The 17,967-nt window shown below is 43.6% G+C and overlaps 1 protein-coding gene across 3 annotated transcripts in view; it reads left to right on the top strand.

The window, feature by feature from the left end:
• The window catches only part of PNPLA8 (patatin like phospholipase domain containing 8), a 117,823-nt gene that overhangs the window by 82,259 nt on the left and 17,597 nt on the right, over positions 1-17,967 (top strand). For 2 of the 3 annotated variants that reach the window (XM_069764785.1, XM_069764784.1), the window contains exon 9: positions 4,066-4,261. The exons of the other annotated variant lie outside the window; for it this stretch is intronic. In XM_069764785.1, the coding sequence (XP_069620886.1) occupies positions 4,066-4,261 (196 nt within the window). The remainder of the gene's footprint in view (positions 1-4,065; positions 4,262-17,967) is intronic. 3 annotated transcript variants of the gene reach the window in all.

Here is a 17,967-nt window from a genome sequence, read left to right as displayed (position 1 = left end):
ATATAAAACATGCACCGCACACGGATTTCATCCGTGTACCGTTCATGAGACAAGTACTGTAATTTAATGCGTTCAAAAAATTACAGATTTTTAAGTGATGTGCAAAGATTATAGAAAGTAGTTGTAAGCAAAGGCTATGGAGTGTCAGAACGAGGCTTCATAGCTTTTGTTCATTGGAATCCCTGGACTACATCTGATTCTGTGGACTACCTGAGACCTGCATGGGATTTTTTTCTTTTTTGAATAAAGTGGTGAACTAGGGAAAGTGTTGCGGAGTCTTTATTTAAATAAAATGTTTAATTATTTAAACTAAAATTATTTAAATAAGTTTTTTTTATTCCTATTACTGGGTTAGTAATGGGGATGTTTGATAGACACTTTCCATTACGAACACCAGGGCTTGATGCCAGCTGTGTTTTTGGACACTAAACAGTTCACATCAACCCCAAAAACCATTACCGACTGCCAACACACCAAAGCAATAGGAAACAGCTAAGGTGAAGCACTAGATTTGGAGCGTCTTATGTGATACTTCACTTGTGGGTCATCTCTGGGCTTGTATTTTAAGGCTGGGAAGGGCCCAATAACCATGGACCTTCCCAGCCTGATAATATCAGCTCTCAGCTGTTTGCTTTACCTTTGCTGGTTTAAAAAAATAGGGAGGTCTCCACATAATTTTTCTTCCTTTAGTTATTTATGTGGTTTAATAGCTCTACACGCTATCTAAACGGTCATCTAGTATCTGTCTACTTTATTTGCACATTTTAACACTTAAAAATCAATTTCTTGACGGACGACGCACTTATCACCCGTACACACAGACAGCACATGGATGACACACAGATGTTGAAAAAAAAGACCAAAAGGATGTGTTTTATGCGCACTTGTGAAGGGGACCAAACATAGGGCCCACAAATTTTATTCAACCAGCCAATAATCTGAGTGTAGATCCTTTGTATATTTACATCGGCCAATGGTCTGGAGCAAGCGTTCTTCTGAATACTTGTTCTGTCAATATCGGCCCATGTAAAGGGGACTCTACAAGGCTAAAACTGGTTGGTGCACTGCAATAAGTATTGGTGATTGCTGATTTTTTTTTTTAACATCTAAGATTTATAAATGAAATGTCACATCAGTGACTTATTTTACATTTTATTGAATAATATATGTGCACTATGGTATTGAATTCTCTAAAATGTGCTGTTTGGTAACCTGGGAATCAAAGCCGTTGTGCTTTATGTAAATAGGTCTTATTACTCAAATTCAGATCTACCATTAATTCCAGTCATTAGTAGTAAACTCATTTTTTAGTCTTTGGGGGTTTTTTTATACAAATTTGGAAAAGACTAGCTTTGATTTTTTTTTTTATTATTCCTGGCTGGCCAATTTAGCACCCTGTTCTTATCTACAGTATCCACAACTGTAGTAAAATAAGATCCTGCTCAGTGTGAAGCTCTACTAAATAATGTATGATACTCTCTCAAGGTTCTCTTCAAAAGAAATCAGAATGAGACCTGCTTTATTTGGGGGAAGGGAATTTTTTAAACAAGAAACACGGGCCAGGTTTCTGCTTTGAAAATACTTGTAATCATACACCAGTTAAATATCTCATGTTAACACTATGCTTCTTTTCAATAAATGAACTCAATGTGCCTTAATAGGATAGTGTCAATGTATTTTATGCTTAATAATAATAATAATATAATAATAATAATAATCTTTATTTTTATATAGTGCTAACATATTCCGCAGCGCTTTACATTTTGCACACATTATCATCACTATCCCCGATGGGGCTCAAAATCTATATTCCCTGTCAGTATGTCTTTGGAATGTGGGAGGAAACCCATGCAAACACGGAGAGAACATACAAACTCTTTGCAGATGTTGTTCTTAGTGGGGTTTGAACCCAGGACTCCAGCGCTGCAAGGCTGCAGTGCTAACCACTGCGCCACCGTGCCGCCCAGCTTCTGAATCAAATTGGTTCTCTTTTTTTAGTTGTTCGTAGATGGTAATTGTTATAATTCTTAACTGTGTTCTAAGGCTCTTGTAACATCTACACTATGGCTTTTATTATTAATGTTTTTTAGAACAATTATAATGAGTTTTCTTCATCCTCATGGGTTGCATATTTATTATTAATGTTCAGACTTATCCCATCATATAATTTCTTTCTTGTATCTTTTTGCATCTCTTTCACTCTGTGCATCCAGCTTCACATAAAACTGGGAAACTAAGTATTTGATACGCTGCCGATTTTGCACATTTTCCCACCTACAAAAAATGTAGAGGTCTGTAATTTTTTTCATAGGAACACTTACCCTGTGAAAGACAGAATCTAAAAATAAAAAGCAGAAAATCACTGTGTATGATTTTTACATAATTAGCATTTTATTGCATGAAATAAGTATTTGAGACAATAGAAAAACGAAACATATTTGGTACAGAAACCTTTGTTTCCAATTACAAAGGTCAGATGTTTCCTGTAGTTCACGTTTGCACACACTGCAGCAAGGATTTTGGCCCACTCCTCCACACAGATGTTTCAGATTTCGGGGCTGTCGCTGGGCAACATTGGGTTTCAGCTCCTTCCAAAGATTTTCTATTGTTTCAGGTCTGGAGACTAGCTAGGCCATTCCACGACCTTGAAATGCTTCTCATAGAGCCACTCCTTAGTTGCCCTGGCTGTGTGTTTCAGGTCATTGTCATGCTGGAAGACTCAGCCATGACCCATCTTCAGTGCTGTTACTGAAGGAAGGAGGTTGTTGGCCAAAATCTTGCGATACATGACACCATCCATCCTCCCTTCATTACGGTACCATCGCCCTATCCCCTTTGCAGAAAGCACCCACAAGTATGATGATTCCTCCTCCATACTTCATGGTTGGGATGTTGTTCTTGGAGTTGTACTCATCCTTCTTCTTCCTCCAAATACAGCAAGTAGAGTTTATACCAAAAAGTACTAATTTTTTTTCCTCTGACCACATGACCTTTTCCTATGCTACCTCTGGATCTTCCAGATGGTCATTGGCAAACTTCAAATGGACCTGGATATGTGCAGGGGTGAGCACCAGGACCTTGCGTGCCCTGCAGCCTTTTAATCCATGGCGGTGTAGTGTGTTACTAACGGTAATGTTTGAGACTCTGGTCCCAGCTCTTTTCAGGTCATTGACCAGGCCATTCCATATAGTTGTGGGCTGATTCCTGACCTTTCTCAGAATTCTTCTTACCCCACGAGACGAGATCTTGCATGGTACCCCAGACCAAGGAAGATTGACAGTCATCTTGTGTTTCTTTCATTTTCTAGTAATTGTGCCAGCAGTTGTTGCCTTCTCCCCAAACCACTTGCCCATCCCAGCCTTGTGCAGGTCTACAATTTTGTCCTTGGTGTCCTTAGACAGCTCTTTGGTTTTGGCCATGTAGGAGAGGTTGGAGTGTGATTGATTTTAGTGTGTGAACAGGTGAATTTACTAGTGGGCGTGGCCTCACTATTCAAGTGTATGGAGCGAGGCAATGTGCACTAGTCGGGCTCTTGCTGGGATTATGCATAACGCATACGTACCCGCCGGTCCCGGCTTAGAAACCAGCGATTCCCCGCACAGTTCGTGCGCTGGGGGAATTCATAAGTCTGCAGTCACAGAGCGTGACTGCAGACTTATCATTTTGGACTAGACAACCCCTTTAATTTAAATTTTTTTGTTTTGTTTTTATATTATTCTTTATCTGGATTAACATGGCTAGTAAATTGGTTGTACTGGATGGACATTGTTAAACCCTACATGTTTCCAGAATGTGAAATGTTCTTTGAAACTGTAATTCTCTATGATACACTGTAGTAGCTGCATTCAGATGGTTTACAAGGTTTCTCTGTGTAAATGTCACTGTGATGACAAACTGTAGGACTGTGGAGGAGGCTGAAAATGAGATTTCATTTCTGGGTCAATTGAGATTTCAATTTCAGGCAAAGGAAAAGCTTTGCTAGTTAGGTTCTTACTTTGCCCTGCGTCAGTTTTGACTTGATTGATACTTTCTGATACTTAATAGAGCATTATACTTCCTTTGCAGGATGGAGGACTGCTTATAAATAACCCATGTGCACTAGCTGTTCATGAATGTAAGTGCCTATGGCCAGATACGGCTTTCCAGTGCATAGTCTCACTTGGCACAGGGCGCTACGAGGGCCCAATGAAGACTGCAGCTACACACACAAGTCTAAAAGCCAAACTAAACAATGTCATCAGCAGCGCAACTGATACAGAAGGTATGTATGAGCTCCGCATAGTATCAACTGTAATGAAAATCCCTATCATTCAAGGCTAACATCTCCTAGAAGGACTTTTTTTAATGAAAGAAGGCACTTTCCTCCAGATCTCTCGACCATTTTGGTTGTCGCCTACCAGAAACTGAAATACATGACTGAATAAGACAGGGCAGCAGACTTTATTGGATTACTAGGTAAAACTGTTCCTAAATGAGGCAAGTGAAATATCAGAAGATGATGATAATACTGATTATTGCTCATGTCATGTATGATCAGAAGGCCCATGTGCTCCTGTTCAGAGTTACCTCCTTGGAAATTCTGTTTATTCATATATAGTGCCACTAAAAAGTATGATGTTTTTAATTATGAAAGACAAGACCCTTGGCCATCTCACATCTAGTGACTGAGAAGCAGTATAAGCATTTTCCTTCAGAGTGATAGAATTCTCAGGAGGCCTGATTAGAGTCCACTTGTACCAGGACTATGTGGCCATTTACAATTGGCTTTCATTTGTCAGTCTATGATTTTCTTTGGGAAATGTAAAGACCTGGTGGGACACATCCATTGTTTAATGTGTACTCATCATTTGTAGATTTTTATTTTTTCCTTTCTAAAGAAACTGTCAACATTTCGGAATGTGGCTCCTATTAAAGGACCACTCTGTTCTCTTGACTTGCCTGTTTACCTGGCAGATCTGTACTTGTATTCCAACTGATATAACAATTCAGAGATTTATTGTCACAGAAGTCTGCGTTGTCACTCAAGTAAATGACAAATTCAAGTTTCCATTCACCTTGCAAATATGTGTGTGAGTTAAAAGGGTGTCCACTAACTTTTCTTCTTTAAATACCAGCCAAGAATGGTCTAAATATAAAAAAAAATATGTATACTGCTCACAATCCTCTTGTACCTTGGCCTGGGTCCCTATTCAATACCCAAGCTTCATATTGACCATTGCAGCAAAAAACTTAAATAAAGGGGGTTGTCCACAAACAATATCTTCAGATGTACTTGACATGTGCGTCTGTCTAGATTACTAATATGCTTGCATTTACAAAGGTGTCCTGATAGTCCGATATCAGCATGATTCCAGCAGTTCCCCTTCTGCCTTGTGCTCGATGCAAAGGTTAGCTTTCTGTGTTGTTGGTATAAAAAAAGAGCATGGACCGCACCTCCAAAAATCATACATTGATCTAATGCCGCTAGACAAAAATATATATATATAACTGAACATGAAGTTCTTAGTTTAACATTCTCATCAGACTGTATGAAGCCCACTGCCACTTCACGGCAAACTTCTTAGTGGGTCCCTATCGCCCTAACGGAGCGGCATTAGATCAATGTATGATTTTTGGAGGTGCGGTCCATGCTCTTTTTCAGCATATTCCTGTGCTGTTGGCACTGCTTACTCACTACTCGTTATTGGTTAGCTTATTTCAATAGCTTAACCAGCCCCCTTTTCAGCGTACGCATCAGCCGTGTGAGAGAAGGCGGCAGGCATAGCTAATGAGTAGTCAGCCAGCCCCTTTTACCTGGCAAAGGATATGCTCTCCTGTTTCAAACAGCTAGAAGTGGTGCTGCCAATGGCGTTGATATGTGAAGATTGGCACACTTGTTAACTACAAGTACTGAATATTAGTAAGTTGTTTGTGTAATTTCTTAGAAATTAAGCATTGCTATAATTTCAGAGAGGTGTTACTTATTGATCAGCTTGGCAAAATGGGGACGTTTTATCCTTGATAAGGCTCTCTTGGCCACATTACACAATGAAACAGCGGTGTACATGCCCAACTGCCACGCTACCCATTCTCTAGAGGGGCAGCCCCATAGGGAATGAGTGGAGCAGCGGTCGGGCTTGTACTCTGTGCTCCATTCTAATTGGAATAAAAGTGCCCCTACCGCCAAGCAATGTGGGGTCCTAGCATTCAGACGCCCACTGATCAACAAGTTCTCACCGGACAACCCTTCCAAATTCTCTCGTCAGATATTAAACACATTTGAAAGATTTTATGTTTGATTGCACTCCTGATGTAGAAATAATTTGAGTCTGATTAGTTAGGGATATACACGACTTTGTAATGTATCCAATAAATGAGTTAATGCCAGCTCAGCTGCTACATAGCGATCATATGAAAACTAGTCTGTTCCTTACAAAACAAGTGACATTTGAGCATTGTGAAGAATAAGCTCTGCAATAGGCATGGCTGCTTTTTCTTTGAATTGATTCCATAGTGACTGTAGCAATCTTTCCTGCTAACAAAGAGAGTGATGTTGAGGCTATTTTTAATCTGCTGATGTTGTCCTGCCAGCTCAGCATATTCACCGGTGGAGTGGATTGCAGTTCTGAGCATGGCCAATATTTTATTTGACTGAAACCTTAGTCTGATACGCATTGCAGGGCTGATTCTGGACAGAACACATTTGCTTTATGTATGTGACAGGTATGGTTCTCCAAACTGGAAGAAGATTATAGAGATGTCATATTTCGGTCTCTCAGACCTTCTGCGGTAATAAGTTACGGCATAAAATGGGATACATATGATTTAATGATCAGAAATCTGTTTCTACAGGATGACTGTAAATTAAGTGTACTGAATCAGATATATATACTAGATGGTGACCCGATTCTAACGCATCGGGTATTCTAGAATATGCATGTCCACGTAGTATATTGCCCAGCTACGTAGTATATTGCCCAGTGACGTAGTATATTGCACGGCGATGTAGTATACAGCACAGTGCCACGTAGCATATTGCCCAGCCACGTAGTATATTGCCCAGTGACGTAGTATATTGCCCAGTGACATAGTATATTGCCCAGTGACGTAGTATATTGCCCAGCCATGTAGTATATTGCCCACTGACGTAGTATATTGCCCAGTCACGTAGTATATTGCCCAGCCACGTAGTATATTGCCCAGCCACGTAGTATATTGCCCAGCCACGTAGTATATTGCCCAGCCACGTAGGATATTGCCCAGTGACGTAGTATATTGCACAGTAGTGACGTAGTATACAGCACAGAACCATGTAGTATATTGCCCAGCCACTTAGTATATTGCCCAGTGACGTAGTATATTGCCAAGCCACGTAGTATATTGCCCAGTGACGTAGTATATTGCACAGCCACGTAGTATATTGCCCAGTCACGTAGTATATTGCCCAGTCACGTAGTATATTGCCCAGTCACGTAGTACATTGCCCAGCCACATAGTACATTGCCCAGCTATGTAGTATATTGCCCAGTGACGTAGTATATTGCATAGTGACGTAGTATACAGCACAGAGCCACGTAGTATATTGCCGAGCCACGTAGCATATTGCCCAGCGACGTAGTAGATTGCACAGCCACGTAGTATATTGCCCAGTGACGTAGTATATTGCCCAGCCACGTAGTATATTGCCCAGTCACGTAGTATATTGCCCAGTCACGTAGTATATTGCCCAGTCACGTAGTATATTGCCCAGTCACGTAGTATATTGCCCAGTCACGTAGTATATTGCCCAGCCACGTAGTATATTGCCCAGTCACGTAGTATACAGCACACAGAGCCACGTAGTATATTGCCCAGTCACGTAGTATATTGCCCAGTCACGCAGTATATTTCCGAGTGACGTAGTATATTGCCCAGCGACGTAGTATATTGCCCAGCTACATAGTATATTGCCCAGCTACGTAGTATATTGCCCAGCCACGTATGTCACAGGTTAAAAAATAAACAATAAACATACTCACCTTCGGATCCGAGGGCCCCTTGTAGCGCGCGGCTGCCGCCATCTTCCGTTCCCAGGATGCACTGTGAAATTACCCAGATGACTTAGCGGTCTCGCAAGGCCGCTAACTCTTCTGGGTAATTTCGCAATGCATCGCCGGGAACGGAAGATGGCGGCCGGCTCTGCGGACAACGAAGGGTGAGTATAGCAGGTTTTTTGTTGTTTTTTTTTTATTATTTTTAACATTACATTTTTTACCGCCGACATTAACCCTGTGTTAGCGGTGGCTGGAGGGGAGTATGCGGGGGCCGGGCAGTGACTGCGGGGAGTAAGGAGCGGCCATTTTCTTCCGGACTGTGCCCGTCGCTAATTGGTCATGGCTGTTTTGCCGCGACCAATCAGCGACTTGGATTTCCTTGACAGACAGAGGCCGCGACTAATTAATATCCGTGACAGACAGACAGAAGGACAGAAAGATGGAAGTGACCCTTAGACAATTATATAGTAGATACAGTTAGGTCCATATATATTTGGACAGATACATCATTTTTCTAATTTTGGTTATAGTCCTTACCACAATAAATTTTAAGCAAAACAATTCAGATGCAGTTGAAGTTCAGACTTTCAGCTTTCATTTGAGGGTATCCACATTAAAATTAGATGAAGGGTTTAGAAGTTTCAGCTCCTTAACATGTGCCTGTTTTTAAAGGGGCCAAAAGTAATTGGACAGATTCAATAATTTTAAATAAAATGTTCATTTTTAGTACTTGGTTGAAAACCCTTTGTTGGCAATAACTGCCTGAAGTCTTGAACTCATGGACATCACCAGACGCTGTGTTTCCTCCTTTTTGATGTTCTGCCAGGCCTTCACTGCGGTGGTTTTCAGTTGCTGTTTGTTTGTGGGCCTTTCTGTCTGAAGTTTAGTCTTTAACAAGTGAAATGCTGCTCAATTGGGTTGAGATCAGGTGACTGACTTGGCCATTCAAGAATATTCCACTTCTTTGCTTTAATAAACTCCTTGGTTGCTTTGGCTTTCAGTTTTGGGTCATTGGTCGTCGTTTCATACTACAAATGGACAATCAGTTTTGCTGAACTTGGCTGGATCTGAGCACACAGTATGTCTCTGAATACCTCAGAATTCATTCGGCTGCTTCTGTCCTGTGTCACATCATCAATAAACACTAGTGACCCAGTGCCACTGGCAGCCATGGATGTCCAAGCCATCACACTGCCTCCGCCGTGTTTTACAGATGATGGGGCATGCTTTGGATCATGAGCTGTACCACGCCTTCACCATACTTTTCTCTTTCCATCATTCTGGTAGAGGTTGATCTTGGTTTCATCTGTCCAAAGAATGTTCTTCCAGAACTCTGCTGGCTTTTTTAGATGTTTTTTAGCAATGTCCAGTCTAGCCTTTTTATTCTTGATGCTTATGAGTGGCTTGCACCGTGCAGTGAACCCTCTGTATTTACTTTCATGCAGTCTTCTCTTTATGGTACATTTGGATATTGATACGCCGACCTCCTGGAGAGTGTTGTTCACTTGGTTGGCTGTTGTGAAGGGGTTTCTCTTCACCATGGAGATTATTCTGCGATCATCCACCACTGTTATCTTCCGTGGCGCCCAGGTCTTTTTGCATTGATGAGTTCACCAGTGCTTTCTTTCTTTCTCAAGATGTACCAAACCGTAGATTTTGCCACTCCTAATATTGTAGCAATTTCTCGGATGGGTTTTTTCTGTTTTCGCAGCTTAAGGATGACTTGTTTCACCTGCATGGAGAGCTCCTCTGACTGCATGTTTACTTCACAGCAAAACCTTCCAAATGCAAGCACCACACCTCAAATCAGCTCCAGGCCTTTTATCTGCTTAATTGAGAATGACATAAGAAAGGGATTGGCCACACCTTTCCATGAAATAGCCTTGGAGTCAATTGTCCAATTACTTTTGGTCCCTTTAAAAACAGGGTGGCACGTGTTAAGGAGCTGAAACTCCTAAACCCTTCATCCAATTTTAATGTGGATACCCTCAAATGAAAGCTGAAAGTCTGAACTTCAACTGCATCTGAATTGTTTTGTTTAAAATTCATTGTGGTAATGTCTACAACCAAAATTAGAAAAATGTTGTCTCTGTCCAAATATATATGGACCTAACTGTAGATAGATAGATATGTATGTATGTGTGTGTATATATATATATTGTGATGCAGTGACCCCCGTAACAAGTAGGGGGCGCTGCATGGTCTCCCCAGTATGCGCACAGAGGCGTATTGAGGCCGTGAGAGTGCGTGGCAGTTGTGTGCATGGATGTGATAGTGAGAGTGTCTGGCATTGTGGTTAATGGGAGGTATGTGTCACAGGGATGGATGCTCCCTGCGATGCAACCCGGAGTATCTTGTCCTTAGAGCGCGTGAGCACTGAAGATGTCATTTAGTGCACCTGGGTCCGGGTTGCGGATAGCTATGAGAGATGGGAGGGTCTGGCTACCCACATACCTCACTCTAAGTGGGGGTGCTCACTGTATCTTTTTCCCTGCAGGAGTTTGAGGGCCTGCAGTGATGTCATGATCATGTGACCAGTGCATGTGATGTTACCTCACCTGTGGGGGTGGTAACAGGCTACATAAAGGAGGTGTGTTAGCACATGGTGAGAAGTGTTGGTGAGTCTGTCAGGATGGACAGACTTCCATGTGTCCAGGCAGGACACTCCAGAGCATTCCTGTATGCTGTCTGAGTGAGGGGACCTGCATGGTCTATGTGCAAGGTCCTGGCAGATACCTCAGTGTTGGGTGTGCTAAGCCCTGAAGAGCACGTGGTGGGACTTTGCTACTGTTGGCCTGGGTATTGGACCCAGCTGGGGTTGGACATCCTGGATTGTACCCGGACAGGCCACCTATGTGATCCCGAGTAACCTGGGTGTTGGGAGGTCCTGGGAGGAGGACTGGATCCCTGAACAGCACGAGGTGAGGACAGGGTTCTGCAGAGCCAGAAACAGGTCCCGTGTGGTACTGCCAGTGGAAAACCTACAGCACTGACGAGCAGGTAATACCAGACTGTGTGTTTGGCTCCAGAGCGAGCCTGAACATTGGACTCGACCAAGAGTGTATGGTCACAGTCCTGATGGAACAGAGTCACGCTGTGAACATTGTTACTTTGTTTTGCCGTGATATGAAGATTGTTGTTTTGTGTTTTCTACCACTGGGGTTTATGGGGTAATAAACCCAGTTGAACTTTTAGAAGAAAATATGGTCTTGTGTGTTAATCCCGTGCCAAGCCAGTAATCCTCTACCCGTTAGTGAGTGCAATCTCACAATATATATATTACCGTATTTTCCGGTTTGTAAGACGCACTTTATTTCCCCCAAATTTGGGGGGGAAATGGGGGTGCGTCTTACAAAGCGGATATACCACTTACAGGCTGGGATGAGTGGGTGTCCGCCGCGGCTGCGGCCCGCCACCGCTGTCACCTCGCCCGCCACCGCTGCTGCCCCGGGTGATGCTGACGGCCCCGGTGCTGCGGGGGGCTCTGGCGACATTTTGTGAAAGACCAGAGCCCCCTGGCACTACTTCCATGCGTTCCCTGTATGACTGACTCTGGGAAAATGGCCGCCGGAATCTCGGGAGATGAGATTTCAGCGCTGAGATCTCATCTCTCGAGATTCCGGCGGCCATTTTCCCGGAGTCAGTCATACAGGAACGCATGGAAGAAGTGCCGGGGGGCTCTGATCTTTCACAAAATGTCGCCAGAGCCCCCCGCAGCACCGGAGACAGCCCTGCAGCATTGGAGCCCCCCTGCAGACCCCCTCATCCCAGCCTGCAGCACAGGAGCCTCCTGCAGCACCGGAGCCCCCTGCAGACCCAGTCATCCCAGCCTGCAGCACAGGAGCCCCCTGCAGCACAGAAGCCCCCCTGCAGACCCCTTCATCCCAGCCTGCAGCAATGCTCCACTCCTGCCTCCAGCAACGACCCTGGGACCCTGATCCACCGCAGCCACAACCCCTGGTAAGTAATAAGACACATGGATTATAAGACGTCCCACCAATTTATTAAAAAAAAGTTTTTTCCTATTTTTCTCCTCAAAATTTGGGGTGTGTCTTATAATCCGGAGCGTCTTACAAAGCGAAAAATACGGTGTATATATATATATACAGTGGGGCAAAAAAGTATTTAGTCAGTCAGCAATAGTGCAAGTTCCACCACTTAAAAAGATGAGAGGCGTCTGTAATTTACATCATAGGTAGACCTCAACTATGGGAGACAAACTGAGAAAAAAAAATCCAGAAAATCACATTGTCTGTTTTTTTAACATTTTATTTGCATATTATGGCGGAAAATAAGTATTTGGTCAGAAACAAACAATCAAGATTTCTGGCTCTCACAGACCTGTAACTTCTTCTTTAAGAGTCTCCTCTTTCCTCCACTCATTACCTGTAGTAATGACACCTGTTTAAACTTGTTATCAGTATAAAAAGACACCTGTGCACACCCTCAAACAGTCTGACTCCAAACTCCACTATGGTGAAGACCAAAGAGCTGTCAAAGGACACCAGAAACAAAATTGTAGCCCTGCACCAGGCTGGGAAGACTGAATCTGCAATAGCCAACCAGCTTGGAGTGAAGAAATCAACAGTGGGAGCAATAATTAGAAAATGGAAGACATACAAGACCACTGATAATCTCCCTCGATCTGGGGCTCCACGCAAAATCCCACCCCGTGGGGTCAGAATGATCACAAGAATGGTGTGCCATCCCAGAACCACGCGGGGGGACCTAGTGAATGAACTGCAGAGAGCTGGGACTGATGTAACAAGGCCTACCATAAGTAACACACTACGCCACCATGGACTCAGATCCTGCAGTGCCAGACGTGTCCCACTGCTTAAGCCAGTACATGTCCGGGCCCGTCTGAAGTTTGCTAGAGAGCATTTGGATGATCCAGAGGAGTTTTGGGAGAATGTCCTATGGTCTGATGAAACCAAACTGGAACTGTTTGGTAGAAGCACAACTTGTCGTGTTTGGAGGAAAAAGAATACTGAGTTGCATCCATCAAACACCATACCTACTGTAAAGCATGGTGGTGGAAACATCATGCTTTGGGGCTGTTTCTCTGCAAAGGGGCCAGGACGACTGATCCGGGTACATGAAAGAATGAATGGGGCCATGTATCGTGAGACTTTGAGTGCAAACCTCCTTCCATCAGCAAGGGCATTGAAGATGAAACGTGGCTGGGTCTTTCAACATGACAATGATCCAAAGCACACCGCCAAGGCAACGAAGGAGTGGCTTCGTAAGAAGCATTTCAAGGTCCTGGAGTGGCCTAGCCAGTCTCCAGATCTCAACCCTATAGAAAACCTTTGGAGGGAGTTGAAAGTCCGTGTTGCCAAGCGAAAAGCCAAAAACATCACTGCTCTAGAGGAGATCTGCATGGAGGAATGGGCCAACATACCAACAACAATGTGTGGCAACCTTGTGAAGACTTACAGAAAACGTTTGACCTCTGTCATTGCCAACAAAGGATATATTACAAAGTATTGAGATGAAATTTTGTTTCTGACCAAATACTTATTTTCCACCATAATATGCAAATAAAATGTTAAAAAAACAGACAATGTGATTTTCTGGATTTTTTTTTCTCAGTTTGTCTCCCATAGTTGAGGTCTACCTATGATGTAAATTACAGACGCCTCTCATCTTTTTAAGTGGTGGAACTTGCACTATTGCTGACTGACTAAATACTTTTTTGCCCCACTGTATATATATATATATATAGAGAGAGAGAGAGAGAGAGAGAGAGATATATATATATATATATATATATATATATATATATATATATATATATATATATATATATATATATATATATATATATATATATATATATATATATATATATATATATATATATATTAGGTCAGCACAGTGGCTCAGTGGATAGCACTGCAGCCTTGCAGTCCTGGAGTGCTGGGTTCTAATCCCACCTTGGACAACACCTGGAAGGAGTTTGTATGTTCTCCCCGTGTTTGCATGGGTTTCCTCTGTGTACTCTGGCTTCCTCCCACATTCCAAAGACATACTGATGGGGAATTTAGATCGTGAGCCCCATTGGGGACAGTGATAATGTGTGCAAAACTGTAAAGTGCTGCGGAATATGTTAGCGCTTTATAAAAATAAAGATTATTATTATTAGGTGTCGAGTTCCCGCCTCCAGACAGGGGGAATCTCGAACCATGTCCACTGCGGTCTCCCATTCTTCTCAGCAGAGACGTTGGTCCCAGTGTCTGACTCAAGCTGATACTGTGCGACTGGTTACTGCTGCCTTTCCAGTCTCTGCCTTTGTAGCCAGCACTGATCAGCAGCGAGCAGGTCTTTCTGGGACTAAGTCCTGCTTTTCCCATACTGCGCATGCCCACGGGATGACCTCCCATTGGAGGTCGGGGGTCACATGCTCAAGTCCTGTTGCACCTCCTATTGGACCATCTAGAAGGTCCCGTAGCACTACTGCTATAAAAGGTTCGCATGGCCACTCGGCCATGCGCTAGTGTATACTTGAAAACGTGTATGTGTAGATGTGTGAAAGTCGCTCTTTAATCATCCCCCTTCCTAGTGTTGTTGTTTGCTTGCATATGGTGGATGTTTGCTATCTAGCGCCCGACAGTGCCATCTGCACACTAAGCACACGTTACAATGCCTTTGCACCGTGCGCAATCAGTGCGCTTTCCTGACAGCTGGTCAGTGTAGGGTGAGAATTCCCGCTTGGACTCAGCATCTGACTCAGGGCGTCCTCAGGCGCGGGCTCAAAAGCCACCGTTGTCAGAGCGGGTCCAATCACCAGCTTAGTGGGGGTGATTCATAGGGATCCCACTAGTGTCTTTCAGCTGCACCCTGTGACTGCTAGCAGGGCGCAGCATATTTGTGGCGACTCTGTGAAGAGTTCGCTTCTATTCACACTGGGTGAGGTCTAACCAACGTGTGAGCAAGCGTCCATCCGCCATTACTCAGCAGCAGGTGTCATCTCTGCACGATGGACCCCGGACTGCGAATGCACCTCATATTCCCTATTACTATTATTTGGTGCGTTCCGCCAGTCCTAATATAATATATACCGTATATACTCGAGCATAAGCCGAGATTTTCAGCCCAAATTTTTGGGCTGAAAGTGCCCCTCTTGGCTTATACTCGAGTCACGGTGGGTGTCAGGGTCGGCGGGTGAGGGGGAGAGGGCGCTGAGGCATACTTACCTAGTCCCGGCGATCCTGGCGCTCCCCATGCCGTCACACTGTCTCCGGGTGCTGCAGCTCTTCCCCTCTTCAGCGGTCACGTGGGACCGCTCATTAGAAAAATGAATATGGACTCCACTCCCATAGGGGTGGAGCCGCATATTCATTTCTCTAATCAGCGGTAACGGTGACCGCTGATAGACGAAGAGGCTGTGGCACCGAAGGCCAGCTGTCCGGGGGAAGGAGCGGGACGCCAGGAGCAGGTAAGTATCGCATATTCACCTATCCCCGTTCCACACGCCGGGCGCCGCTCCATCTTCCCGGCCCATGACTAAACGCACGGTGATCGCATGAAGGTGCCTTCTGTTTCTACCAGCAGGGCATTGGGACTCATAGCCAGGGGGTTCGCTCCTACCCCCAACTACGATCGCTATGATTGGCTGTTCTATTCTGATAACAGGCGCAACGGAGAAGGGCTAAATCTAAAATATATTTTAGAAAAGTAACTGATAGAGAGTATATGCTTTAATATCAGTAATACAAGACAGGCCAGTGTATCTGCATGGATATTCAAAAACCCAATGCGATACTGTAAGCAGGAAAACCACCAGGAAACTGACCACCAGGTTTGATAACTATGCAAAAGGGGTATCAAGGTTGTGAAAAGCTTATAATCCATACCAAACTGGGTACAACTGGAGCCATGTATAGTCAGAAGAAGAGTTCCGTGGCATCACCCTTGCACCAAGATGCTTCAGTTCTGGATGAACTTCTGTGCCTCAATGTCAAATTGTTATCTTTTAACCTTTTTATCGCCACAAGTCTGCTGTACAGAAAAAGAATGGAATGGCAAATCGGGGAATAGGACATAAGGTTCAAAAAACATCACAGATAAAAAGCAGCTGTATTTACCATCACCAGGTCACAATACTAATGCACTACAGAATGCAGTAGGTCCACCTAAAGGCAAAAGAAGCACAGGTCTAAAATACAGATAAACCCATCACTCGCGCAAATACCATTCATGGAGGGGATGCTTGCATAATATTACACATGCACACTGCTAAGTCTTGTATAGGGCGCCCGTCAGACATATAAGTGTAGTGCACAGTTTCTGCCTTACATCCTATTAGTGACACCCATATTATTAGAAAAGTCTGGCTGCCCAGCACTATGTAAGTGCATTCCACAAGGACAGACACCCCAATTCTTCCAGCCAGCACTAAAGGACCCAATTGCACCCCGAAAAAGATGAAACGATGTGCAACAAAAAGATGTAAAAAAATGTATGTAGTATTGCTCAATATTTTTTTCCCCAAAGAACTTTATTGGGTTTTCGTATTTCAACCAGGGAAGGGGGGAGTATGTAAGGGGGGGGGGGGGGGATAAGAGTAATGGGAAATAGGGGAGGGGAAATACAACACATAAAACATTGAAAAGTAATAACATTTTGACATGAAATGATGCAAGGGACGCAGCCCTTGAAAGGCACACAGGCAGAATACAAGTAATCAACAGCGTATCTTAACAATGCAAGGGATTTGACCCTTGTGGAAAGCTTATTTATAATAAGCAACTACAAAACCAGAGGTTAACGTGAGGAGCGAAGGGAGAGAAAATCTTGTGAACATTTTTACCTTAAACCTAATTGGGAACTAAGTCTTTATGGTAAGTTTCCTATGGGAGGGCAGATGTCTTAATAGGCAATAAAGCAATACGACCAGGGTCGTTCAGATGGGACATAAACAGATCGGGTAAGAGAGTGAGCTTGGAAGAGAGGGGTAGGTTGGGTTGTTAAGTATTCAAGGAGGAAAATATTGTTCCCATTTATGCCATTTTTGGTAAAATTTACCAAACTTGTTATTGAATAAGGCAAATTTAAGTTCGAGTTCTCTATGTTGCATCATTAGTTTGATAATAAAGGCTGTATTGGGTAGTGTAGTTTTTTTCCAGTGGTAGGCAATGGATTTTTTGGCTACCATACAAAGATGCAAGATTATGCGTAATAAAGATCTGTCAATGAGGTTAGTGTCCAAGGAAAGAAGGGCTAATTGTGGAGGAAGGGTGAATGGGGCTCCTGTCAATTTAGAAATAATTGAGGAAATTTCCAACCAAAAGAGGGCCACAGTGGGGCAGTTCCAAAAGATGTGTAATAGGTCGCCTTTGTGGCCACAATTCCTCCAGCATAGGGAGGAGTTGGATGAACTGATGTGAGACAGGATTGCTGGGGTGTAATACCACCTTGAGCACACCTTGAAGTGTGACTCCAGAAGGGACATGGAAATTGTTGATTGGTAGGATGCCGAAAAGGCCTCCTCCCAGTCGTCTATGGTGGCGGAGTAACCTAGGGATTTCTCCCAGGTTATGAGAGATGCGTTTTTATCAAGTGATGTATTGGGGGGGAGGGTATTCATTTTATAGGAGGGGAAGATAGTGCAGACAGAGACCTGGGCACAAATAAGGAAGTTGGGGGTGGCGGTGGCATGGGGGGTGGGGTCAGAACAGTTAATAATTTAAGAAATAGAAGTACAGAGAGGAACATAAAGTGCATGTATACTAATGCCAGAAGCCTCGCCAACAAAATGGACGAATTAGAACTAATGTTGTTGGAGCATAATTATGACATGGTGGGGATATCTGAAACGTGGCTGGATGAGAGCCATGACTGGGCTGTTAACTTGCAGGGCTATAGCCTGTTCAGAAATGACCGTACAGATAAGCGAGGGGGAGGGGTGTGTCTATATGTAAAATCATCCTTAAAACCCATCCTGCGCGAT

Source organism: Ranitomeya imitator, chromosome 4 (assembly GCF_032444005.1).
Source record: "Ranitomeya imitator isolate aRanImi1 chromosome 4, aRanImi1.pri, whole genome shotgun sequence".
Lineage (NCBI taxonomy): Eukaryota > Metazoa > Chordata > Amphibia > Anura > Dendrobatidae > Ranitomeya > Ranitomeya imitator.
The sequence above is the reverse complement of the archived record's forward strand: the minus strand, read 5'-3'. Positions and strand labels throughout refer to the sequence as shown.